Source organism: Desmodus rotundus, chromosome 3 (genome assembly GCF_022682495.2).
Source record: "Desmodus rotundus isolate HL8 chromosome 3, HLdesRot8A.1, whole genome shotgun sequence".
Classification (NCBI taxonomy): Eukaryota; Metazoa; Chordata; class Mammalia; order Chiroptera; family Phyllostomidae; genus Desmodus; species Desmodus rotundus.
The window spans coordinates 62,673,828-62,700,868 of NC_071389.1; the positions used below are offsets into that span (position 1 = coordinate 62,673,828).

Consider the following 27,041-nt stretch of genomic DNA (forward strand, 5'->3'; position numbering starts at 1 on the left):
TGAAGGGATAAATTAATATGGCCATACCACTGAACCAAGAAAATTCAGAGGTAGCAGAACCCTAAAATTTTCATAGGGTTTATCTCCCATTCTTGGAATTGCATATGTTCTTGCCAATGTGTTCTGGTTTCTTTTAACAAACTTGGTGGTGTGAAACAAATTTTATTCATGATTCTGTGGGTCATAAGTTCAGGAAGGGTTCAGGTAGGTGGATTTTCCCTGCTCCATGTGGCAATAGCTGGGGTCTCTCATCAAGATGCAACTGCTTGCAGAAGATACCACTGCTGTATCCTTATATTTTAAATTCAATATTTTATTCTCTGGACATAAGCATTTCTTTGGCTGACCAAGAAAAAATGAGGCATAAGTATGAAATTTCCTTCTTTAAATATATTATTTTTTGGCTCTGGTTAAAAGGTTTATTAGAGGCTTTAGGAATAAATGTAAGGGATTTAAGTCTCATGGCATAAAGATGCTCTGTGGTCATAAAGAGTATAGACACTCCTTCATTCTTCTATCATTTGGAAATCTAATGTAACTAGAAATTAATTTAAGAGTTAGTTAACCTTTTAAAGAAACCTCAGAAAACGGTGGACTCAAAGTGTCAAATATGAAGAAAAAATATTCTTAAGATACACTGGTACTTTGGAGACAGAAGATCAAAAAGGCAGGGATACAAATATAAAATTGGTATAGTTTTATTATGGTCTAGTATTCATTCTAAGAAAATCTTCAGAAAGATAAAAGGTGAGCTTTGTTGTTTGCTTTTTAAAATTTTATTTTAGGCTAGTCTGTGTTGCAGCATTGTTCAAAAGGTCTTTTCTCCCCTCCGTTATCTAAGCTAAGCACGATCCTTTTGTATAAAAGATAAAATCACCTGGTCAACGTTTTACCTCGGAGGTGAAAGTAATATTAATTTGTTCATCAAAATATCATATAGTTTATATATTAATCCACTTTATATACATGTTTCCAAACATTGGTACTTTTTGGAAATGCCAATGCTATTTCCTGAAGTGCTTTTACCAGTGGTAGCATTTTGGGAAGTAACGGGATACCTAATTAATGATGGCTGATGGAACTGGATTGTCATTCCAGTTCGTCACATAGTGAGAAGTCTGGAGTTAGGCACTCCCCACATTGGCTCAGCTGTCACCGGTGTCATCAGGGACACACGCTCGTCACCCTTTCAGCCCTACTACCTTCGCTTTCTGACTGCCCTCCTCACCTTCCACAACCGCCGCAGAGACTCCCTCAGCCTCTGGCACTCTTTTTAATTTTTCAGGAAGTTAATTTATTATTATTTTTTAATTTTATTGTTATTCAATTACAGTTGTATGCCTTTTCTCCCCATCCCTCCACCCCACCCCAGCTGAACCCACCTCCCTCCCCCACCTCCACCCTCCCCCCTGGTTTTGCCCATGTGTCCTTTCATAAAGGATCCCAACAGCACCACCTCCTCCTCCATCATCTGCCTTCTGCTTGCAGACTACTCCTTAGGTGACTGGCTGGAGTCAGGGTCACGTAGTCATGTCCCAGTACAAGGGAGGCTGGGAAAAATAAGCATCAGACATTTCTGAGCCCTGTCCTAAAACAGGTTCTGCCAGCACGAGAGAGAAAGAGGCTGAGTACTGGGAAGGAAACTAACAGTGCCCAAGCAGGTGCCGCACACACGGGGAAAAGGCCATAATTAATAAGGATTAATATTTATTAAACTCTTACTCTGACCTAGATGCTGTTTCAATCACTACATGAGCTATTTAAACTTTATGCCAGTTTTACAGATAGGCATGGAGATATTTAATAACTTACCAAAGGGGTTTGCAGAGCTGTGATTTCAATCAGGCTGGCCAACTTCAAAGCCCAATCACTTCACCATTTAACTGCTGCTTGTACCTGAATATTATAATACAGGATTAAAGCCGAATACCATTAAAATGTATATTATTCAAAGCAGAAGTGGCAGGAAATTTTAACATAGTCTTAGATTCTGATATTTTACAATTTTATGTGGAGATAAAACATGTATGTGATAGAAAGACATTTAGGATAAATCACGACACAAAAAATAAAATCATTTGTTTATTCTTGGCCGAAAAAACAAAATGCTCCCTAAAAAGATTTTTAATTGTCAGTTCTTCATGATTATTGCTTTTTAAAATACTCTCAGTATTTTTAGAGTACGTACATTTAATCTTGGCTAAAATGTGTCATCCATTGTATAATTTTTGTGTTTAAAATTATTGTATTTTAGTAACCAATTCTAGCATTATATTAAAGAATTGATTGATATTTTTTTCTTTTTCCTACCTATGTGACCCTAAAGAATCCCTACTCAAAAACATCCCATTACTTTCTAATACAGGAAAAATACAAACAGCTGTGTAGTAAAAAAATATATTCTAATAATATTTTTTAAGAATTGCTCCCTAGCCTATTTGGGGGAGAATAGAAAAAAAGGCAGAGGAGAAAGTACTCACATGGGAGACACAAAAAGAACTGGTGAGTAATAAGGTCTAAAGAAAGGAGATCAAAGATGGTCTCAATTTAAGCAGGGCTTTCATCGGAATTTTCGAGTAAGCCACAGCCAAATCTCTTAAAATAATCACAATAGGAGGTTATTCAAGAAAACTGGAATCAAAGTAGATGCTAGAAGCTATGGGATTTGGGAAAAACTTGAAACCTTAGCTATGCCCAGCTAGTTAAATGGAAATTGCAACTTTAGGGAACAGGAACAACATCACAAGAAAAAGAACAGTAGAAGAATAAATATTCTGACTTTGAATTTAGAGGAGAAGACAGAGATGAGCTGGAGTGGCTTTTGAAGCCATCCAGGAAGACGAGTGCCTAAGCCAGAATAGTGTTAAAGAACTCTTATTGGCCAGAATCCTTCCTGGAGAGAACATTTTATAAATGTTTGAGGCTGTGGGGTGGGAAACCGCCTAATCCTCCCACCTTCCTGGTTTAAGGTGGTGCCAGGAATTAGAGGAGCTGGGCGCTGCCTCTGTTTGTGACCAGGCGGGTTTTGGTGGTAGAGGCTGGCTGGTTGGATTTTCTCTTGAAAGTAAGGAAAAGGGAGAAAGAAAGAGATGACCTTTATAACCTACAGATCTCATATTATTTTGATGACATTATTTCTCATTTTATCTTTCTGTTGTCAGCATTATACTAGGCACCTTTGGACAGGCAAAGAAGTATTTATTGATTCCTCTCTTATTAAGCTTATGAGCTGAAGAGTTTTTCTTTCATCTCCACAGCAAAATTATTTAGTGGAGAGGGGAAGGAAACTCCTGGAAAGCTGATGAAGGCTAAATGAAGACAATCCAAACTGTTGTCTGAGCTCTGTACCTCTCCACTGTCTCACCTGCATTCAGCAATAAGCCCCTCACGGGCCCCTGCTCCCACCCCTGGTCTCCTCACAAAAAAAAGAAAAGGTGGGGGACTGAAAGATGGATCATGTCACTCCACTGTGCATGTGACAGGACCTTGATGTCATAGCTCCCTCCAGTCCCAGGACCCTCTCCCCTCTCTGTAGCAGCTCTCAGCGTTGCCTCCTGTGCCGACCCCACTCCAGGCACCCTCCAGCCTCAGGCCCTTCGCACTTGCTCTTCCCTCTTCCTGCACCATTTCTCTCGCAGATGTACTCACACTTCCTTCCCTTACACCAGATACTCTTGTCTCTGAGGCCTATCCCGACCACCAGATATAAAACTCCACTCTCTCATTTCCTCCTTCCCGTTACATGCTTTCTTACTCTCCATAACACTTTCACTAGACATTGTCATATCTGTTTGATTCTTTCTCCCTCCTCTGGGATGTTCACTCCATCAGGACAAAGACATGGCCCATTTCATTCATGCTTATATCCGGCACTTAGAACAGTGCCTGGTATCAAGTAGAAACACAGTTTTACATTTTTAACAGCTTTCTTTAGGTATATTTGACACAATCTAATTTTTGAATGAATAAATGAATAAAAAAGAGAAATAAAGGTTAAGGAAGCAGTCCTCTGTTTGGATTATGTGCATCCTTGGGAATTACTTACTTGAGGCTACATATTGGAGGTCATTAAAACAGTCTTATCATGACTCACATGTAATTAATAAGAAAATAGACTGAATTTGAATCAGTGGTTTTAATAATAGTGATTGTGGCTTTTGAGAATTTAAACCCTACATATCTATGTCACTGTTTTTTAAACTCTGTACTCTGTCGTCGTTTCTTTGCAAAGAATAGACAATGGTGTCACCATAAAATGATAATTCATGCAATATTTTTTTCCGGAGATCTGAAGAAAGTACAGGCCTGCCCCATAAGATAAAAAATATATATTAAAAACTGCTAAGACTGCCACTCTCTGGTATAAGGGCTGCAATCACCAGGCAAACCCCTGGATATCCCCTGGTGGCGCTTCTGATACAGACACTATTCCAACGGTGTGGATCAAGGACCAGCAGCCTCCGCAGCACCTGGAGCTTGGTAAACCTGCAGAATATGGGCCTCCCCTTTAACCTACAGAGTTGAAATCTATATTTGAATAGATGATTCTTAGGTACATTTTGTCTGGAGATCCAGAGCCCCAGGTACCTGAGCCCCAAGAACAGAAGGGGGAGCCCTAATACCCCGATTGCCAGATCTTTCACTGGGGTGCAGTTGCTTTCTGTTTTTTTCCTGGGCCAGTGAGGTTAAATGGAGTATTCCAAGTAGCAGAGGAGAGGAAGGAAACCAGAAGATCTGTTGCCCTTGGCAGGGAGGGGGTGTTTTGGGGGGCAGCAGGGAATTCTGGCAGAGCTCTGGAGCCTCAGAGACATATTGTTGTAGAATTAGAGCAGGAGGAAAAGAGAAGGGGAGACTAGGGAGAACAAAGTAAAAATGCTGTGCTTCTGCTTTCCTTTGTTGTTCTCTGGGTCTCTCTGGTTATTTTTCATCTCTTTAAAAAATTTCCCATACAGTTCTGCCTTCTCTTTCTTTTCTTCTCTGGAAAGTAACAATAGTGATAATGGTAACATCTTACACGCACCTGCTGCTATATACTATCAGGTGCATAACAGATGAGATTTTATAGAAGGCAGTTTTATGCCCATTTTGCAAATGAGGAATGTTCCATATTTTCTTTATTGTTTATCATTAAAAGTAGTTCTTGTTTTCCATTTATTGTGGCAAATTTTGGAGGGTATTTTTCATGCATTGATACAAAGTCATCCGCAGGATTATTGTCACAGTGAGGTGAGAAGGAGGCTTAATAGCAAACACGTGGAGGTAAAAGGCTGCATGGGGAGAATTCAGAAATTAGAAATGAAGTGTAAGAGCTCCATGCTCTGGCATTGTGATGACTCAGCAAACACAGAAGACTTCCCAGACTCTCCTGGACCTTCTACTTCACTCCTTTGCTTTGAAAATGAGTACAGTGGTCCTGCCTTACCCACAGGGACCCCCAGTGGATGTCTAAAACTGCAAAATAGTACTGAACTCTAAATATACCATGTTTTTGTCTATATATAGATGCCTATGATAAAGTTTAATTCATAAATTAGGCACAGTAAGAGATTAACAATGACTAATAATAAATCAGAACAATTATAAAACTATACGATAATAAAAGTTATGTGAATGTGGTCTCTCAAAACACCTTATTGTGCTGTACTCACCTTTTCAATGAAAAGAAGCACTGTATGGCTTCTCTTTGGCATATCCAACTTGCCAGCATCACTCCTCTGGCCATTTGGAGGCCACAATTAAGTAAAATACACATTACCTGAACACACAGTGATACCGTAACAGTCAATTTGAAACCAGGATGGCTTCCTAGTGCCTAAATCATAGGTCATGTATATAGCGTGAATATGCTGAACAAAGGAATGATTTGGGGCCTGCGTAGGGTGGATGGGAACGCCATGAGTTTTTTTCACACTACCCAGAACAGCGCACAATTTAAAACATATTAATGGATTATTTCTGCAATTTTCCATCTAACATTTTCAGACCAAGGTTTACCCCAGGTGACTGAAACCATTTAAAGTGAAGCCGTGGATGAGGGGAGACTACTGTGTAACTTTGAAGAAAATAGGTAAGGAAAGTGGGAAATGTGCCATCTCGGTCCCTGGCAAACGTTTGTTTTGTTTAAATTCCTAGTCCTAAGAATTTGTCTCACTTCTATTTCTATTTATTTCAAAAACTAAAGTGGCCCATAAGTCTCGTAGCCCAGCTACACAGTAGGCTTTGCTCTCTTCTTCTGAGTGAAACTGCCACAAGTGTTGACACGAATGCCTTCATTTCGAGGCATTCGAAAGGTAAAAATCCAGAGCTTTTTTGGACTCCTCAAGGCGGCAAATCTTCTGACTTCTCTGTCACCAATTGCATTTTTTATTCACTTTCATTGTGGGTCTCCAAAGCAGAGTCTATAAAAAAAATACACAGAGCCCTGACTAGTGTGGCTCAGTGGATTGAGTGCCAGCCTGCGAACCAAAGGGTCACTGGTTCAATTCCCAGTCAGGGCACATGCCTGGGTTTCGGGCCAGGTCCCCAGTAGAGGGCATACGAGAGGCAACCACACATTGATGTTTCTCTCCCTCCCTTACCCTCTCTCTAAAAAAATTAATAAATAAAATCTTTTTTTAAAAAATACACAGAGAAGCCTTTGAGGACAGGTTGGACTGTACAGACAAGGAACAAAGATGTCCTTTAGATTCTTTAGTTACTGAAATTGAATAACTTTCATTCTCTTGAAAGCAGATAAAAGCAGAACAGATTCCTGTAGTGTGTATACAACATTGAAGTAAATTCTTGAACATTGTAGTCCCATTTTTTTTCACTTCAGGCATATTTCATTTCTTAGCTATCATAAAATCTATAGACATGAGAAGCGGTATTTTTTAATGAAAGGATAAGTGGTTCTTTCTGTTCTCAAAGTCACACTTTATCAGAAGTGGACACTATTCAGGAATGACTTGAAGTCATCTAGTCAAGTCGGTTTTCTCCTGGAGTGTCAGCCTGGCCAAAGCAGAAGGCAGTAAGAAGAGATTTTCAACAGGCCCATGGCTGACAGCAGAAAAAAACAGTTCTGAAGGTAGGTCAGAACAGAGGTGGGGGGCACAGGCTTTCTGGACTGACTGTGACTCTCCCAAGACATGGTCAGAGAATAGGTCTTGTAAGGGGCAGGTGATGAAAGTGGAATCCACTCAAGTGGCCAGACCTGGGCATTGGGTTCCAGAACCAAGGAAGCAAGAAGCAGAGAGACAGAAATGAATGGCATGCCTGGACTCTCAGCTCAGGGCAGGCAGAGCCTGAGTGGTTTGTTCAGGTTTCAACCCAGATGAAGTGGAACAAGATTGTTCACTTACTTGTGCTCTTTATGAAACTGCATGCTCTCTGTAGCCAACACTCTCTACCCGCACATTCTAGGGGAGTTGTTGTAACTGTCGATAAGAATACGTGAAGGGAGAGCCTGATGGGAGCCCTTAGAGACCCCGCGCTGGTGAACTACTGACACAAGTATGCACGGTGGCAAGAAGAAACTCTTCCCTGCTTCTTGGAGAAAAGCTACTCTCACAGTGCGACTTAGAGCTGAATTTTTAAACGTATTTCTTTGCTGATGGAAATAATGTTTTCTTCAAATCACAAGAGATTGCCATAAGCAAATAAAATGCCAAGGAAAGTTGAAAATAAAGTGCTTTGTTCCACTCACTGAGTCACAGTTACAGGCACAGCCTTTGGAGCTGCCACAGCTCTGCATTTCTGTTCGGTAGACACAGTGCGAGCAAGCAGAAAAAACCCACAGCTGGGAAGGGGCCCCAGAAGACAAGAGAGCTAAACCCACTCCTGGCAGCCAAGTGATGACCAGCGACATTCCATTCTCCCCCACACCCAGCAGAGCACCGGTGACAACCATGCCGTCTGTCAAGAGGGAAACTGTTCTAGAACAAGAGATACCTTCTAGATGGGCTACAATCAAAGTGGGGGCGGGGGGAGTGTTGTCCTACTATAATTTGTGGCTCCTTCAGAAGCTGGCTTTAATTTACTTTTCCTCACTCCGTGTATTCATCCAGCAACTATTTACTGAGAGTTTACTGAGCTAGGGGCAGAGCAGGTGGGATCCGCTCTCTCACATGCCCTTCAGTAGGGAGCAGACCGCCAATTGCACAATATAGGTGTGACCTTGTAACCCCATGCTTCAAAGGAGAGGGATCTGATGCTAGGAAAGCGTGAAAGAGATGATTTGACAGTTAGGGAGCTCAGCTCAGGCTTCAATCCAGAACTTGAATTTGAAGGGAAAGCAGGTGAGAGGCAGTGAGAGACAGCAAGAGAAAAAGACCCCTCAATACCCGTCAATGTTACATCTCTTAAACATTTCACTTCTGGTTTCCTGAGCACATGATATAGCAACAACCAATGGAACTTAAAGTCAGTTGGTCTCACTCTTGGACTGTGACGACACTTGTGCGACCTCGAGTGAGTTACTTAGATTTTTCTGAGCCTTAGTTGTGTCACCCATGAAATAGGCATGCTGAAGCCCATCAAAAAATAAATGTTACTTTCTGCCCCCTTGGCTAACTATCAAAATCTAAGACTCAGTGTTTTCACTGAAAAACAGAAGTAAAAAACTATACCTGCCTCAGGGGACTGACAGTTAAATAGGCTCATTTGTAAACTCTAAAGCATCGTGTAATTGTCAGGTATTATTAATCACTCATAAAATATTTGAGGAGCCTACCCCATGCAAGATTCTGGGACAGGTGCTGGAGAAATGGAAGGTTGACAGAGGCAGAGTTTCACCCTCAGGAGAGAGTTGCTGAAAGAGAAATTCATTCTTTTCCCGGCTCCAGGAAAAAAAAAAAGAAAGAAAGAAAGGGGCAGCAAGGGCAGAGGGAAAGGCCTCTGTGGTCCGCCCCGGCATCCAAGCTCCTGGCACTTGGCCCTCCCTGGGGGATATCTGACACCTTCCCCCCAGCCATTAGCCAAGAGCTTGCCCAGACTATCTGACCCAAGGGCCCTAAGGGCAGGGCTGCAGGGTGGATTTTTAAATCTTCAAAATAACCAGACCAGTGAATCTTACAACAAACAATGACTTACAAAAAAATATGACTTGAGTGAACGAGTCGCGCTGACTGATGGAGAAGGCTGTCAAGGATAAGGAGAGTATAATCACCATAGACTTCTGTGTTTCTCCTGAAAGTAGATCGAACAATCCAGATTCTCTGGTTTCCAGCCCAGCCACCCAGGCCTCTCTCTTTCAAACTCCTTTTGTCTTATTTCCCTCTTCCTTTTGAGAAATATAAAATGAGTATGAGGCAGAAGATTCATTGCCCAACCATGGTTCAGGAGAAAGCTGAGCCACAGAATAGGTAAGTGTGGCATTGCCGAGAGAAAAAGGACTTGTAGTGGCAGGCCTCAGATAGATCCACCCCCGATTTTGCAAAGAAGACACCTCCTTCATCACAAGTTCTAGGACCTCCCAAGTTCGGGAATTAACTATCTGCTTCGCCTTGCCGGCCTGGCACAATGCACCTAGCAGGACCAGTGTGAGTAAACCAGAGGCTTCCCTATAACATGAGCTACAGGGACAATGCGGGAACTGTTTGCAGCCTGAAGATTGTGACCCTCCTGGTGGCCCTAAGTCCAGAACTCCTATTCGTGGGAGCCGAAGTGCAGCTCCAAGACAATGGGTATGATGGATTACTCGTGGCAATCAATCCTCAGGTATCCGAAGATCAGAACCTCATCCCAAACATTAAGGTGAGTGGCAAATAGGAGGTCAAAATTATTATCCTATTAGATCAAGCCTGTCCGATTTTTAAAAAGAGCAGTGTTTCCTAAAGATCGCACCAAAAATTACAATTATGGCCAAGCCAGTGTGTTCACCTAATGCTGTGTCGTCTCAGTTCACAGACTGTTGGTCTCGTCCTCTTTTGTTTTTTGCTGTTGATTACTACTAATGTTAGTGTTTTCGTTTTCCTACGTGACTGTTTTGGGGGGTAGCAACTAGAAAAATAATGCATTGTGGCAACAAAGACCAGGCGTTTGGCTGACGGATAGGCATGATTGTGCTTATGAAAATCGTGTTGTTGGATTCCATCCCAAGGGTGAGAAATCTCAGAGAGAGTGAGAACCTTTCTTTCTACCTGACTGTTCTCTGATTGACTATGTTCACCCAATAATAAGGAAGGTTCACAGCTCTATTACTTAGGCGCCTCCTTTTGGTGATGCTCTTGTGAAATTAGTAGCATTACAAGGTGTGGTCCTGAACGTGCCCCCAGGTGCAGCATGAAAAGGATTTGTTTGGTAAAAGCTTAAAAGCCTTTCACAAAATTGGAAAAATTATACAGGCAAGCCCAGACACATAGTTAGTGTCCTAAACTCTCTTCCAAATAACCATCTAAGTTTATTTATTTTGTTCCTCAGTTTTCTGACATTCTGATGCTGTGTCTAAAAGAAATGGGTTCCTTCAACATCCTTGCATTATTTTTTATTACTACTCTATTCAAGTGTAACCAGAAAACTCAAACATAAAGGATTTGCAATGATAAAATAAGCTTTTCTTTTATTTGGTTATAGGAAATGATAACTGAAGCTTCTTTTTACCTATTCAATGCTACTAAGAGAAGAGTGTTTTTCAGAAATATAAAGATTTTAATACCTGCCACATGGAAAGCTAATAATTACAGCAAAGTAAAACAAGAATCATATGAAAAGGTAAGAATTTGGAGTTTTACCAAATAAGCTTAAATCAAGGGGGAAAAAAAGAAACAACCAAAATATACTGTGTTCAAACCTTAAAAGTGAGAACTTAAGCAAAAATAAATCATATATTAACATGCAAATAATATTATTGGAAAGACTTATTCACAAAATATATAGAGATATAATAAAGAAGTACAAACTATGCACAAAAAAATAAACAAAATACCATTGCCCAGGTTGCCTCTAGAAGATTCTTTCTTTGTAAATTACAGGGTCTTTCCTGAAATTTCTGGTTAAAGACCAAAAACTAGTTTTATCTACTGAGTATGAGCTATAAAGGGAACAATTCCAATCATGACTATTTTTATGTCCCATCCTGTCAGGGCAGTAAACACGCGTGTCCAGACAGAAACGTAAGCCACCCACACATATAAAAATATGACTGTCTTCTCCTGCCAGAGTGTAAATCAGTAACATTTCACCTTACCCCGAGCATAGGACGACTTTCGAGGAGTATGGTGAGAAGAAGGAAGGCAAGGCAGTGAGTGGGTCAGGGTGGCAACTGCTCCCCCTGCCTGTCCTAGCAATGCAGTGGGAGGGTGCAGCCTCCGGTCTCACTCACCTGTGGGAGCAGGGCAGGCGGAGAGCACAAAACTGGAATCTGCAGTGCCTCCGTCTCGGAGAGAGTTTCAGCTGTCGTCTGCTGCTCCAGCAGATGTTTTAACATTAGTAAAGGAATCCCCTTCACATACAGTCTAGGTGCTTTTCAAATTTTTGCTTTTGCACTGTTTCCCCAGGCACATGAGAACTCACAAGAGCCCTTTAATAAAGAATCTCAGTTCCCTATAGCCCTTTGGGCCGCTTGGACATCAGCCCCATTGGTTTTCCAAGCCAGACACGTTGGGGGCTTGTCTCTCCAGGGCAGGTCCCAGGGGTTGGGGTGTTTCGTGTGGAGCTCTTCTCCTGCAGGAAAGCGCCAGCCTGGTGAGATCCCTCCCTATCGTGTGTCACTGCGTTGGAGGTGCATGCGGTTTGGGGGGCAAGAGCTTGTCTCTGCCTCTGCTCCCTGTCTCAGTGTGTCCTCTGATCTTTTCTTCACGGAGGAGCAGTTTGTCTAGTTTACAGATCCTCTCAGCAGGAAATGGTCCATATGTAGCTATAGGTTCTGTGTGTCCAACTCGACGGGAGGAGGTGAGTTCAGCATCTTCCTGTGCCACCACCTTGGACTCCCCCCGCCACCGAAGGTGGCACAACTCAGTGTGATTTGAGAAAATTTTAATCTGGGAATTAGGAGGTCCACTGGAAGCAATGAAGCTCTATGGAAATTTACTACACTCTTAAAATGGAGGTGTTTTTTTATTTAAAATGTCAAATGTTTGAAATTTAGTTGTGAGTGCATTTTGAACTCCACCTACAAGGCATTTCTTTTTTTAAAAATCTCTTTTTAAATGTGAATATAATTTATACAGTAAAATGTACAGATCTTAAGTATATAGCCCAAAGTAATTTAACATGTATATGTTTATGTCATCAGCATCACAGTTGAGATATAGAGTATTACAAGGTATTTATTTTAATTTAGGCAAATGTCATAGTGACTGACTGGTATGGGACACGTGGAGGTGATCCATACACCCTACAATACAGAGGGTGTGGAAAAGAGGGAAAACACATTTATTTCTCACCTGACTTTCTACTAAATGATGACTTAACCACTGGCTATGGATCACGAGGTAAGTGTGATCAATCAAAAACTTGACATTTGCCAGTACTGTTTACAATATCCTGTACTTAGTGAAGAAGAGGATCAGAGAACCTGAAATTTGCCAAAGACTTAACACATGGACAGAAAGATAGGCCACGTGCCCAGGAAGAGATGAGGAGCAAAGCGAGCCAGAAAGAGTCAAGAATCAGATTAATGACCCAGACAGTGAGTTCGGTATGAATTCAGTGAAAGGAGAAAACATTTCAAGCTAAGGATGATCAGAATATGCCCCATGAAGCAAAGGAGCTTCAAAGTTGAATGGCATTTTGATAAAAAGGGAAAGAGGGAAAAAACAGTGGAAATAGTATGAATAAATATATGCCAACAGAAGAATCCAGAGTGAATTTGAGAGATGTGAGTGATAGACCCCATTAATGGGGCAGAGTGACGGCGGGTAGTGAAGCAGTGGGAGAAAATGCCGAAATACACACAAGGGTAAGCGATGGAGAGCTTCGAATGCCCAAACAAGCAAGTCACTGTTGAAGGTGTATAAGCACAGGAACGCCACCAGTAAAGCAGGGTTTTAAGATGATGAACCAGGCTGCGTGGATAACCGGGCTTCCTCAGATCAAAGAGAGAGAAACTGAAACTTTCTATGTTCCAGATGCTGTGCTGTTTACTTTTCAAATGTTATCTTGTTTACTCCTAACAACTCTAAGTGATGAGAGATATTCCAGAAAGGAAAAAGAGAAATAGAGGTCTGAACTGCTGTAGAATGAAGGACAAGGGGGATGTGTATGGGCGGCATTAAGGAAGACCAAGTTCTTGGCAGAAATAGAAGGAACCAACTTAAAGGGGAAATCTGCAACAAGCACGGCCGGCCGAGGCAAATTGATTGTGAGGAGCAGTGAACTATGCTGGTGGAAAAGCTCAGCCTGTGGTTGACTGTGAGTGGCTGCAGTTTGGGAGAGTAGTCAGGGTCTTAGGTTTGAAAACTGGCATTTAGTGGGTAATATCTGACTGAGAAACTGTAGTGAGAAAAAAGCAGCTGGTGGAGGACTAACCATCTCATTCCTAATGTTTTTGTTTTTGATGTTAACATACAGTAGTATCTTTCAAATGATGTTTTCATGAATACCCTCATGAAATATAGATTGTGTTATTCTCTGTATAGTTAGCAGAGATTGGAGCAACACACGCTATAAAATACATTTTACAAGACACTTAAAAAACTTTGTAAGAGTTCTTCCTCATAACTATAAGGTGCTGATAATCTCTGCATAAACACGTAACTTCATCAGGCTCTGGCCAGATAGCTCAGTTGGTTAGAGTGTTGCCCCAATACACCAAGGTGGTGGGTTCGATCCCCAGTCTGGGCACATACAAGAGACAACCAATGAATGCATGGATGGTGGAACAACAAGTCAATGTTTCTCTTTCTTTCTCGTTCCCTTCCTCTCTCCTCTCTCCCTCTAAAATCAATCAATAAATTTTTTTTAAAAAGCAAATAACTTCATCAGCACTTCTAAATTCCATGAGTAGGCACAACCTTTCCCTAAACAGTTTCAGCTTGAGCTGTTGCCCTCCCTTCCTTTGTCCCAAACATTGCACAACATACCCCAGCCTGAGTCAACTTAGCAAACGCTTCCTGGGTTTCCATAACTTTAAAAAAGTCAGGAAAAACAGTGCACTTTGGGAGGGGAGTTAATCTAGAAAGCAGCAAGGAGGAAGAAGTCAGTTTTGATCTGAACATTGAAGGAAATGCAATATTTAGAAAAGTAAAAAAAAAGTTATAAAGGATTTGACGCCAAGGGTGAGGGTTTCCATGAGCTAAGAGTTGGAGATAAATACAGATGTGAAGAGTCGGGATAAAATCAAAAAGAAAGGACCATCCAAGTTAGAGAGGAAGTTCTATGATTTTTTTCTTTCTGCCTCCCTGGCCCCAAGGTTTCAATCATTGTCCTGGATAATAGAGTTAACTACCAAAAAAATAAATAAATAAAAATAAATAAAAAGGCATGCTTGGATAACTCAGGCTGAAGAATAGGAAATTTTATTTGCTTATCTGGTGTCTAAGTTTGTCTGGGCTGCAATAACAGAATGTCATACACTAGGTGGCTTGTAAACAGCAGAAATTTATTTCCCAGTTCTGGAGACTGGAAGTCCAAGTTCAAGGGACTGGCAGATTTGGTGTCTGGTGAGGCCCACTTCCTCCTTTATAAACAGCCATCTTCTCATTGTGTCCTCGCCTGGCAGAAAGAGGGAAGGAGCTCTCTGGAGTCTCTTTTATAAAGTCACTAATCACGTGATGCAGGCTCCACTATCATGACCTAATCACCCCAAAGGCCCCACCTCCTAATACCTTCACATGCGGGGGTAGGATTTCAATATGTGAATTTTACAGATATATTAACAGTCAGTTCATTGCATTTAAATGTGCTTCTCTCCTTCTTCCCCAAATCTTGACGTTATAGACCTATATGAAGCTAACTAGAAGCCTGTTAGGCAGCTTCACTGAGAAAATGGAACTCCTCACTAGTTTCAAATAGATGTGCAAAAAGTAAATCACTGGTTTGCATTTATCGGGCTAAACATACTTCCACTCTGCCTCTTATGATGATAGGGGTTAATGTAGAAGGTGATGAAAATGGGGTGAGGAAGAGGAAAGGAGGAGGAGGGAATTGTACTTCAACCCTTCAGAACGAGCATATATAGTCAAGTAATGTTCCATCGTTACTGATTAGCAAGATCCATCGCTGAGAGTTTGGAAACACAAAACAAAAGCTCTCTGTTCCACAGGCAGAGTGTTTGTCCATGAATGGGCCCATCTCCGCTGGGGTGTGTTTGATGAATATAACAATGAGAAACCTTTCTACATCAATGGGCAAAATCAAATTAAAGTAACAAGGTTAGTCAATTTCTCATGCTAAAACTTCAGTTTATTTTTTTACTCCAAAATTAAGTTTATAATGGCAGCAAAACTCCATTGACAATTTTTAGTTTTATAACATTATTGCATTTTTAAATGCTTATGTTCAAATATCAAAAAGTTATTCTTAGGTACCTCGCTCCTACCACTCTCTTTACCTTGCACCTTCTCCTTCCCTCCAGATAACCATGTTTATTAGTTTCTTGTTTATTTTTTCAGAATTTCTGTAGGGAAATTTTTTAAATGCATGTTTTTCCTCACTCTTTTTAAAATAATTGTATATGGTGTTTCATTGTGTGGATGTAACAAGATTTTTCAATCATTCCCCTATTGTACAAGTGGGTCGTTCCCAATCTTTTACTACCAATAAGACTACAGGTGATAATGCTATATATATATATGCCATTCCTCATGTATGCAGGCAGACCTGTGTTCCTATTAAGTAACTTCTAAGAATTACTGAGCCAAAGGGTATTCTCAGCTATAATTTTGGTAGATATTAACTTATTCCTCTCCTAAAAGTTGTGTTGGTTTTCACTCCCCTCAACAATTTGAGGTTACCTAATTTAGAAAGGAATCCTTTTCAATAACATCATTACGTGGTCATTCTCTTCTTCCTCTGATGTCCAGTGGCAATGATGAGCTGAAAGGAGCACTGACTTAGGGTACCACCTCTCATGTTCTTCCTTGTATCTCCAAAAGTTCAAGTTGATCTCCTGGTAACTTTTGCTTTGACTTTGTTTAGTTGGTTAAGCCCTTGGCAATACAGAACCTCTCATCAAGAAAAAAACTTCTTTAAAATAAAGTGAAGTCCATTTCTAAATTAATGAACTTAATAGTTTTTAAAATGGTTTATGTGTTTCTAGCAAGCTACAATCTTTGCAACTAATTATTATATGAGCTAGTAAAGAAAAACACACAAGTATTTCTAAAATAGATCTAATTTTTCTTTCTATTTTCAGATGTTCATCTGACATCACAGGCATGTTTGTGTGTGAAAAAGGCCCTTGCCCCCAAGAAAACTGTATTATTAGCAAGCTCTTCAAAGAAGGATGCATGTTTATATACAATAGAACTCAAAATACAACGACATCAATAATGTTCATGCAAAGTTTATCTTCTGTAAGTATGGCCTTGGAATGATAAACTCCTACAAGAGTCCATCTCTTCCCGAGATAGACTGACATGTTAAGTCTTTAAACAAAAACAAAAGATTCACTATGTTTTAGAGCTTGGGGGATCTTACAGTTCATCTAGTTTTTACTTTACAGATTAAAAAATAACTAGGGCCCCAAAGATGATTACCAAGAGTAGATTCCTTAGGAAAAGTGATTATTTGCTTTCCAGAGAAGGTGATTTAAGGAGAGCCTTATAAATCTCAAAATACATTGCTCATATGGTAGTGTTCCTGTACGTTTTCATAGGAAAGTGTACTGGGTTAATGAGTGATACAACACGATTGATTCTCTCATTTGAGGTAGCAGACCATTCTTATTTTAATTGCACTTTCTAATTCTCTTTCCCTTGTTTTGCATAGTCTAGAACTTAAAAAGAAAAGTCAGGTGCTACCAAGGGAAACCAACCAATCCTTACATTTGCAGGTTCAGAAACTCAACCTTGTCATCATTCCACACTAATTGGCAAGAGACTGGTGTATAAATCCAGAGCCCCATTTTTAAGAATATGAAGTAAAAAGAGTACTCTGCCATGGGGACCTAATACTTGCCTCCTTAGGTCAGTTCACTTTGTCTCTGAAAGAAGCAGCATGGAAGAGTCAAGTTCTCACAAGAAGCCTGCTCTGAGAGCATGCAGTCAGAAAGGAGGGAGTTAGGTGATACAGAGGCTTAGCGGCGTCAGCCTCCATGACCAGATGGATCTATTCATCTTCACAAAAACCTGAAGGTCAAGTCTGTGAGTCATCTCTGCTCCGTGGAGCTTAAAGCACTGTGGATGCAGGCCTCTGTGAAGTTTGCTCCACAGCTGACAAACTCCCCTTGGATTGACACCTTCTTTTTTTGATAACTTTTTTCTTCCGACTGCTTTCAGTCATGACTAGGAGACATTCCATAAATTTGAAGTGATGTTTCTTATTTCTTGTCTGATCCATTGTGTTTCTAATTTATAGCTTTAATATCTGGAGCCAACCCGTTGTGTATTTCATCACATTGATTGTGATTAGGCACCATCCTTGTGATCCTTTGCAAGACCTACTTATTAATACCCATTCAAATAAGCTTTACAATCTCCTAACCATAGTCATAACACACAAAGGAGTTAAAAACAAGTAACAAAGAAACCCAGTTCTACTCCTGTCTCCACACCCTACCATGAGACTTACGTCCTTAAGCAATTATTAACCCCTTGAAGCTTCAGTTTTCTCTTCTATGAAATCACAGATAGGACTAAGAGATTCTTCTAGTTCTAAGCTCATGGCTCTGTTAACAGGAATATCCATTCCTTGTATGAATATATCCATTGGGAAAATATGCTAACACATTGCTTTAAAATACAAGCCATAACATTAAGAGGGGTTTTGATACAGGTTTAATATTATTAAATGGATTTTGTCTGTATTTCCAAGTAAGGAAAAAGATCAGGAAGTAGATTTAAGTTGGTTTCCTCCTTATCCTGTTCTTAAAGAGATTAATATTTGAACTAGATCAATATACATTGACTGATTAATAAAGGCACAGTGGTCATTAAATATAATTTCAAGAAATAAGCTGACCAAGATAGCATCTCCTAGGGTGTTTTCTTTAACATGATATCAGCTAAGGAAAGCGGGAGACTGTTTTGTTTTGTTAAGATTAAGATGTACATATAGAGTTTGCTCTCTGTTATCCAAGTGCAAATATACTTTGATAGAGCTTGATCTCAGTACCACAAGGGTGGCAGTGTTTCAAGCAAAGGGTGCCAAAGGTTATGTGTAAATCTAATGTCATTCTTGAAGGAAGGAAGGACATGGCTCTTGCACTCCTTATTTCTGATATTTCAGCTCACCTTTCCTTTTACCATCAGTTGCTTGAGCAAGAACAGTATGTCTGGCATGACAAAGAGCCTTTATTTCCTGATAGGCTTTGTTCTTTTTCCAGGTGGTTGAATTCTGTAATGCAAGTACCCACAACCAAGAAGCTCCAAACCTACAGAACCAAATGTGCAGCCTCAGAAGTACGTGGGATGTAATCTCAGACTCCACTGACTTTAATCACAGCTTCCCCAGGAACGGGACTGAGCTTCCGCCTCCCCCCACATTCTCCCTTGTACAGGCTGGGGATAAAGTGGTCTGTTTGGTGCTGGATGTGTCCAGCAAGATGGCAGAGGTAACATTTTCAAGAACAATGGTTGTAAAATACTCATCATTTTTTCAATCAGTTTTTAGTTCTTTCTGTTTTCAGAGACTAAGGGCAGAGGAAGGAGAGGCCAAAGGTTTGGAATAGTCATGAATATCATCTTGTCTTAGGGACAAAAGGAACAAATTCAGAATGTGGCCCAAAAATTGAGATAATGCAGATAAATGAAATACACAGATAATTCCTAATCCTCATTGTTATTACTAATTGCAACATTTTCCAACCAAGATTCTATTCCAAAACTCATACATAACAAAATCTCCTCTCTGGCTGCATTCCACTCACTAGTAAAGATCCTTGGTAGAGGCAAGAGACAGAATTTGCAGCGAATGTGCATATCAATTATGTGTATATTGTCCATGTCACTGTGGACAGAAAACCACATCTGAGTCATCTGGCAATCCAGAAAACTTCAGAAACCCACTCCCCAAAGCTCCAAAACTCTCAGATAGCGGTTGAAGTCTTAATCTCTGAAACCAAGCAGATATGCTGTCAGCCCTAGTTCCTTCACTTACTGTCTGTATAATCAAGAGCACAATAACTTTTCTGAAGCCCAGTTTTCTCATCTATAAAACAGGGATACCTATTAACACCCACTTTCAGCATTGTGACAGAACCAGCTCATGCAAGCTCACAAGAGTCAATTGCTAAATTTCCAGGAAATCTGTGAGCCAATTGTTAAACATAGCCATTACTGAACTATGTAGACTCATAACTAAATAAATATGTTAAAATATTTTAAAATCCTCAAAACTCATCACTTCCTCATTACTTTTCTACTATTTTTTTACTGGTTTCTGTGTCAGCAAATTACAGCCCAATGGGCCATGTTTGCTCCCCTACCCGTTTTTTCCCTAGCCCATAAAGAATGAGTTTACTTTTATAATGGTTTAGGAAAAAATCAAGAAAATAATATTTCTTTACACTTACTCACAGATGAAGTCCCCAACCTAAGATGCCCATTATTATGACAGAGGGTAGTGCCAGGGTATGCACTTCTTACTGCTGCTCTCCACCATAATTCTCTCTGTAATGTTTCCTCTTACCCAAACTGAATTTTAAACTAAGAAGCTACAAACCTAGTATCAAATGGTGCTATAGATATTTGAATTCTGCGTTGGAAAGAAATAGTGAGGATATGTGTTCTTAGAGAGTGGTAATTATGAACAACTTGTTGGGGACAGAATTCCAAACCACTCCCAGAAAAGCATTCATTTTTGAGCCTGCAGTTAATCAACTAATATTCTAGCATTGTGTAGCTCTTTACAACTTAAAAAATTACAATTCAAAATCCTAAAGAATTAGCCGAGATGTTTGCTTATTAGGTTTCTTAGTCATACCTTTGTCTACCAACCAAATGTTGTTACCTTTTTTCCTCTTTGGGACATAGGCTGACAGACTCCTTCGACTGCAGCAAGCAGCAGAATTTTACTTGATGCAGATTGTTGAAATCCATACCTTTGTGGGCATTGTCAGTTTCGACAGCAAAGGAGAGATCAGAGCCCAGCTACACCGGATTAACAACGATGATGACCGCAAGCTGCTGGTTTCATATCTGCCTGTCACTGTGTCAACTGAAGCAGAAACCAGCTTCTGCTCAGGGCTTAAGAGGGGATTTGAGGTACAGTACCTCAAGCCTTGGATCATCATCACTTTCCTTTCCCTCCCTTTTAACCTGAGTTGCTTCTGATGTGGGGCAATCTGTTACATTGTGGTCATAAACAGCCTCAACTATAGGAGAGTAATAATGGATTATCTTTAAGGTCAGGAACCAGATCTTACTCACTACTGTATGCCCTGTAGCTAACACAGTACCTGCCAGGTAATCGTTGCTTGTTGAAGGTATAAGGAAATAAATGACAACAATGGCCCGGGCTGGGAAACTTCAGTGTCACCTGGACCCTTTCTGAAACTGTCCCTTCAATTCTGAAACGATTCCAGCTGTGGCCAATGTTACCCTTGCGTTTTCCAGTCAAAATCAGCATGTCTGGCTCCTGCCTAGAGTCATAGCAGACCTCAAGCATATGAGACTCAAGGCCAGAAGTATATTTCGGGAATGAAAGACTTCATCTAAATTAACATAACTTTGGATTCAATATCTGGGATGCAGCCATCAGTCAAATATCTGGTAGCAAGCAAAACACATCAGATGCCATTGCTGCTGCCTATAGGGAAGCGTTGCTCAACCTTGGCTGCCCACTGAAACCGCCTGGGGTTTAAAAAATTCTCATGCTGAGGCCTCATGCCCAGACAGCCTGTTAATTGATCAGGGGTGTGGCCTGGCCACCAACAGTTTTAAAGTTTCCCATCGGATTCTAAAGTGTAACCACAGTTGAGAACCACAGTTCTAGGGCCCGTACTGGCCACTCACTGGGTTGCTGAGGCCAGATCTCACACAGCGGGGCTCCCTCATATGCTCCGTGAGGGACTCTGTTCCAAACTAGTGGCATATCATGGTGATTGGAACAGAAGGGGTCCCTGTCCACAAGCAAACAGGCAACGGCACGCGGGGCAACAAGTGTCGTCCTGGGGTGGGATGAAGTTGGAATGAAGATGCAAATGGAGCGCAGGGCGCTACAGAGGCTCAGAGAGGCATGTGCCCCACTGCTGGGGAATCTAAGAGTGAATTTTTCTGCTCAGTAAGACAATCTAAATTAGATTTCCTTCCGAATGACTGATACTCCGTGTTCAGGTGGCTGAGAACCTGAACGGAAAAGCCCATGGCTCCGTGATGATACTAGCGACCGGCGGCAAGGATGAGCGTATCAGCAATTGCTTACACACTGCGCTCAGCAGTGGTTCAACCATTCACACCATTGCCCTGGGTTCATCTGCGGACAAAAACCTGGAAGAATTGTCACGTCTTACAGGTAAATAAATTTTTAAAACGTATATTTTAGAGCATTTCTTTTCAATTGGAATATTCAAAGCACAACAGTGAAACCAGGTTATGTCAACAGAATAGATGGCTAAGTTGAAAAAAATAGAAACTGTTTTTCTTAAGGAAAAAAAAACATAAAAAACCGTTGCTATAGTTTGCGTAAATATTGCTGAATATTTTTTACATTTTACTTAGTGGGTGAAAATTATCCACATCCAATGAAAGTATTAGTTTTTAATAATTTCTTTGTTAAACCAGCCTGAGCATATATCATCACGAAGCTGAAAATGTGTTTAAGTTTAAATGCACTAACTTCTATGATAAGGACACATACAATATTGTAAGCTACCTATCTTTTTTTTTTGTTCTAAATGAGGCACAGAATAATTTTATCTTATATTCTTCATATTCAATAAAAATGGGTATGCTGACTGGAAAACGGAAAATTCGGTTTTACTGAATTATTTTTGAAAATAACGTTTTCAGAATGTAAATATAAATATATAGCAATGTAGATCTCAGTTAGCCTAGACTATCCGTTCCTGGATAACTACAAGACTAGTGGATACATAGTCATTGAGTTTGTGCACGGGTGGAATAGCGTTCTAGGCCCTGACATCGCAGCTGTAAATAGAGGAGACAAAACCGCCCCCCCCCACCGTGTGCTGCCCACTGTGGTGGCAAGGGCGCCCAGCAGAGCACATCAAGCACGGCTCCCATTTCCCCCAAACTAACCCTTCTATGCAGAGAAAGTTTGGTGGAAAAGGCCTAGACTTTATTTTTGTATTCTTTTATTCATCTTAATAATTAACATCCAAATCCTGTATTTCAGGAGGTTTAAAGTTCTTTGCTCCAGATAAATCAAACTCCAATAGCATGATTGATGCTTTTGGTAGAATCTTGTCTGGAACTGGAGACATTTTGCAACAACGTATTCAGGTCAGAGTTTCCTCAATGTTATACTTACAGTTGGAGTTGGGGTGGGGAGGGGAGGAAGCAAGGAAAATATGTGAATTGTGTTAACTTCCTCATTCACCTTATTTGAATAGGTAATGACCCTTCTGGCAGTGACAGAGCCAGGCTTCATTTTCACCTGAGTCTGTGATTCCCAGCCCCAGGAGTCATTTTCTGTAAACGCTACTTCAGCTTTTCAAGGTTTATAAGCAGAGCTCTCTCCTTCCTCATGGCTCAGAAGTGGGCTGGGTGGGGGTGCAGTGGGGGTAAGGCCCAGAAGAAAAATAAGAAACTGTGTATTTAAGTTTAGTTCCATAGTAACTTTCCATAAATCGGAATCCATTTTACTTTATCCAAAAGCTTCTTCAAAGCACCTCTTGCATATAAAAAGTATCAACTATTCCATTAAATTCTAAAAATTCCTAAATAGCTCTTTAAAAACCACAATTTACTTGATTTTGTTCACAAAAGCTTCTTCTAATCAAGTCATTTTTTAAAAAGGGCCAAAATTTTTCTTCTAAGTAGTTCAAAGATATTTTGAACATAACTGAACAAAATTTCATTTGCTGTTTCCTCACAGATGGTAAGTGAGCCTGCCAAGTTAATGGCTTCAGGTGAGCAACGAAGTCAGCAAATTAGTCTTAGGAAATTTTTAACACAAAGATTATATGTACACAGCAAAGCTAATAATCATAATTCCATGATTAGAAGTGAGAAAAGGTGAATTATGAATGACAAATACATTGCAGATTAGACCAGCCCCAGCTTTCTGAGCGATCTTTCTACCTTGTGATTTCCTCTTTAATTATGTAAAATAAAAGTAACACAATATGATTTGTATTATTTAAGTTAACCTTATGTTCCCAAACTTGGCCACCTCTCCCCGCTTGGTTTTACACCATTAGCCCACTGGCGGGGGGCGGGGGAGGGGGGGGGGCAGAAACTACATCTAAACCCGGACCAGAGCTCAGGCCCCGGCGCGCAACGCGGTGCAGTGGCCAGCGGTTCACACACCCTCGTTCGACTGACTTTGGAAAATAGTCCACAATCTCTTTGCTGTCACCACCAGCAAAATGTTAAGTGCTTTCCAAGTCTCAGAAATTTTACAAAGTCTTACTCATGTATTCATTTAATAAATACAATTTTTCAAAATTCTTTACAGACTTGCATCCATTGTGACGACACCAGGACTAAATGCTGTTGAAGTGACACTCGTATTAACTCTAGCAAAATATTTTATAGCTGCTGTACTTACATAATACACTGTGTTTGCTTGGGCAATGTACTTCTGTATGAAACATGATTTGTATAAGTATAATACGTCAGAATTAAATGATTTTGATTTTTGACAATTCATTTTTATTTGTCACCAAAGAAAAACATGGAATGATTATGCATCCACTAGACACTTGCAGGTATGTATATGTGTGTATATTCTCTTGAGCAGCTGGAAAGCACGGGTGAGGATGTGAAGCCGCACCAGCAACTGGCAAACACCGTGACTGTGGACAACGGTGTGGGCGATGACACTACCTTTCTAGTCGCGTGGCAGACCAGCGCTGCCCCTGAGATTGCACTGTTGGATCCCAGCGGAAGAAAATACCACACGCATGACTTCGTCATCAACGAAGCTCTGAGGACTGCTCGCCTCTGCATTCCAGGGACTGCCAAGGCAGGTGTCTGGCTTGTTCCTAACGGCAGCGTTTAGTCAAGTGGATGACTTTCAGCCAAATTCCATAATTAAATGCATTGTGTGAAGGAAATCCTATTCTGACATGTCAAAGCTTGACTTTAAATTTATGACAGCATTTGGTGAGTGTTAAAAATTTAAGGGGAACAACTAACATATGTTCATCACTGTGACAGTGAAAGTCAGTATTTATGTAGTAAAAATTATTTTTGCTCACATCCTTCTTTACAAAATCCATATGACATACTTGCCTATACACTTAGAAAAATCCTCTGCTTAGAACTTATAATATGAATACATGCAATACATATGTTTTTGAGCACCTGCTACGTGCCGAGTCTTGTTTTAGCTGCTTTATAATAACTGCCACGATAAGAAGAAGAAGAAGGTGGTACTCAGAGAATATAGAAGGGGCATGCTGGGAAGTGGGGGTGGGCAGGAGAATGATCGCTGGAAGTAAAAATATAAAAATGGAGATACGAAGGATAAAGGGGTAAAGGTGTGAATGACACACGGAGCAGAGTGAACAACACATAGAAAGACTCGGAGGAAAAGAATATGGCTCTTCAGAGACTGCAGGTAATTCAATATGGATGAAGTACTGAGTAGCAAGTTAGGTGGAGATTAGGGGAAGAAAGTGGAGGGAGTGATCAGGCTGGACAGATACACAGGAGCCACGTCAGCAAGGGCTTCGTAGGGAAGTAAAGGGAGTAGGAGTGAGAACCCTAAAGGGAAAGGGAAGCACTGGAGGCTCTAAGCAGGGGTGGATCGAGCAGACCCACACTTGCACTGACTGCATGCAGCCCCTCCTGGCGCTGGTGGCCCTCCCTCCCCCAGACTATGCAGACAGCCTCTGCTCAGCCTCCCTGCCTCTGGGCTCGCATCCTTCCCACCTGCTTGCCGTCTCTATCAGGTGCTCTTTCTGAAGGACAAATCGGATGCGTTTTGGTGGTCTCCGGATAAAATCCATGCGGTTACTCTTACTCTGGCTTCTGCCCAAGCCCATCTCTTAACCGCTCGCCCAAACAACCCGTGCTCTGCTCCTACTTAACTTTTCTCCAAACTCATCATGTTCTTTACACACCTGTTCACAAGGGCCAGAAGCACTTTACCTTCTTCTTGCTGCCTTTGCCTAAGCCCTTAGTCTGGATTAGGTGCCCTACATGAAAGCACTTACTGCACCAAAGAGAAGTTTCTGCTGTAGAGGTTCCTGCCATGTGTCTGTTACAAATGTTATGGTTACAATAGAGATAGACAGATGGTAGATAGATGATAGATAGATAGATGATAGATAGATAGATAGAGATAGAGATAGATAGATGATCTTGATGCTTGAATTATGACTTCACTAGAAAATGGTAAAGAACATGCATCCCAACCAAGAAGGCTGGGTAAGGTATGGTAGCCTCTTACTTTCCACACCAAGCCACAGCCTAACCCATTATTTTTCTCTCTTCTTCCTCCTGCTCAACTGTGTTCCTCCTGTTACTTCCAGGGTTTAAGAAGGAGCAGCAGGAAAGGGGGGGGGAAGAGTATTTATATACAGTTAAATCAAAACAAATTTCTGCTACATTGTAATTTAAGTTTTTTTTTTCTTTTAGACATTAATTTGCAGGTTTCCCCCCATGCAGTCTAGATAGGCAGAAGAGAATGACATTTAGCAATATTTCTATAAATTACTCAGCATAGACATTGTAGAATCCTGACCAATTAAAAAAAGAGTGTACCTTTTCTTCATCCCTAAAAGTGTATGTGGGTTTTGTTGCTTGAGATTCCTGAGTATGTGGAGGGTTTGGGGGAAGTGGAGGAAAGGTAGGATGCTGTTGCCTTTAGTAAAGTGTCTTCCAGTAGATCATAATTATGGGATTGCGCTGTATTCTTCTTTGTTATATAGAAGGAATATAAACATTGAGTCTTCTTTTGGATTAAGGGTCTCAGATTAATATTGGCACAGTACTTAGAAGCTCTGAAACACTTATAATCATCTTCTAAAATATGACTCAAGATGTGTCCTTCCCCACAAATAAGTTCAGGGCATAATTCCCTAAAGAGGTACCTAACAATGTAAGTGGGTTCTGCTGTGAGAGCCACATAAATACTGAATTTGGCTATCCCTTAAGCAATATTACTATTCCTGACACTCTTTTGTAGTTATTTTAGAAAATACAACATAAACAAAACAAGAATAAAAAACCCTAGGAGCTTAGATTTATGCTTTAAAGTTCAGGGTTTATCTTCATACTTGACAAAACAGAAGACCTTTGTTTTGCAGCCTGGGCTCTGGACTTACACGCTGAACAATACCCACCATTCCCTCCAAGCCTTGAAAGTGACAGTGACCTCTCGAGCCTCCCATCCAGCCCAGCCTCCTGCTACTGTGGAAGCCTTTGCAGAAACAGACAGCAAGTCTTTTCCCCATCCCGTGATGGTTTATGCGCATGTGAGAAAGGGGCTTTATCCCATTCTCAACGCTACGGTAACCGCTACTGTTGAGCCAGAGGCTGAAGATCCTGTTACACTGAAACTTTTTGATGATGGAGCAGGTAAAAAGCAATGTCATGTCATTGTTCATGTTCCGTTGTGATGCTGCAGTATCAATATTCAGCTTATCTTTAATATTCTTTCAACTTAACTTTTTTCATCCAATCTTATGAGATTCTGAAATTCACATAGAAACACTGATACACAAAGTAGCTACAGGTCACATCGGACAGCAGACCTCAAAATCTGTATCAGCAGCCCCAAGTTCTGATCTACTAATAACAGCATGTGCCTTCCCTCTGTCGTTTCAAAAATACAATTTTTCAGAGTCTTACATTTGGCAACCCATTAGTAATTTACCATGGCAATTTTGT

At 40.7% G+C, this 27,041-nt stretch overlaps 2 protein-coding genes across 10 annotated transcripts in view; one reads left to right on the forward strand and one right to left on the reverse strand.

Annotated features, from left to right (window-relative positions):
- Nucleotides 1-27,041, reverse strand: part of ODF2L (outer dense fiber of sperm tails 2 like) — a 91,941-nt gene that overhangs the window by 39,205 nt on the left and 25,695 nt on the right. For 2 of the 8 annotated variants that reach the window (XM_053920123.1, XM_071220948.1), the window contains exons 1-2: nt 11,165-11,243; nt 1,813-1,896 (exon numbers count right to left, since the gene is read on the reverse strand). The gene's annotated coding sequence lies outside the window, so the exon portion shown is untranslated. Of the gene's footprint in view, nt 1-1,812; nt 1,897-5,648; nt 6,399-8,710; nt 8,730-9,069; nt 9,175-11,164; nt 11,244-27,041 lie in introns of those variants that run through there. The other 6 variants (XM_053920126.1, XM_053920122.1, XM_053920124.1 and 3 more) reach the window with 6 other exon arrangements.
- The window catches only part of CLCA2 (chloride channel accessory 2), a 36,245-nt gene continuing 18,352 nt past the window's right edge, over nt 9,149-27,041 (forward strand). For both annotated transcript variants that reach the window (XM_045199442.2, XM_024565353.4), the window contains exons 1-11: nt 9,149-9,732; nt 10,552-10,689; nt 12,260-12,410; nt 15,182-15,290; nt 16,274-16,433; nt 18,404-18,631; nt 20,052-20,282; nt 21,354-21,531; nt 22,375-22,481; nt 23,944-24,168; nt 26,459-26,729. In XM_045199442.2, the coding sequence (XP_045055377.2) occupies nt 9,547-9,732; nt 10,552-10,689; nt 12,260-12,410; nt 15,182-15,290; nt 16,274-16,433; nt 18,404-18,631; nt 20,052-20,282; nt 21,354-21,531; nt 22,375-22,481; nt 23,944-24,168; nt 26,459-26,729 (1,984 nt within the window). In that variant the 5' untranslated portion in view covers nt 9,149-9,546. The remainder of the gene's footprint in view (nt 9,733-10,551; nt 10,690-12,259; nt 12,411-15,181; nt 15,291-16,273; nt 16,434-18,403; nt 18,632-20,051; nt 20,283-21,353; nt 21,532-22,374; nt 22,482-23,943; nt 24,169-26,458; nt 26,730-27,041) is intronic.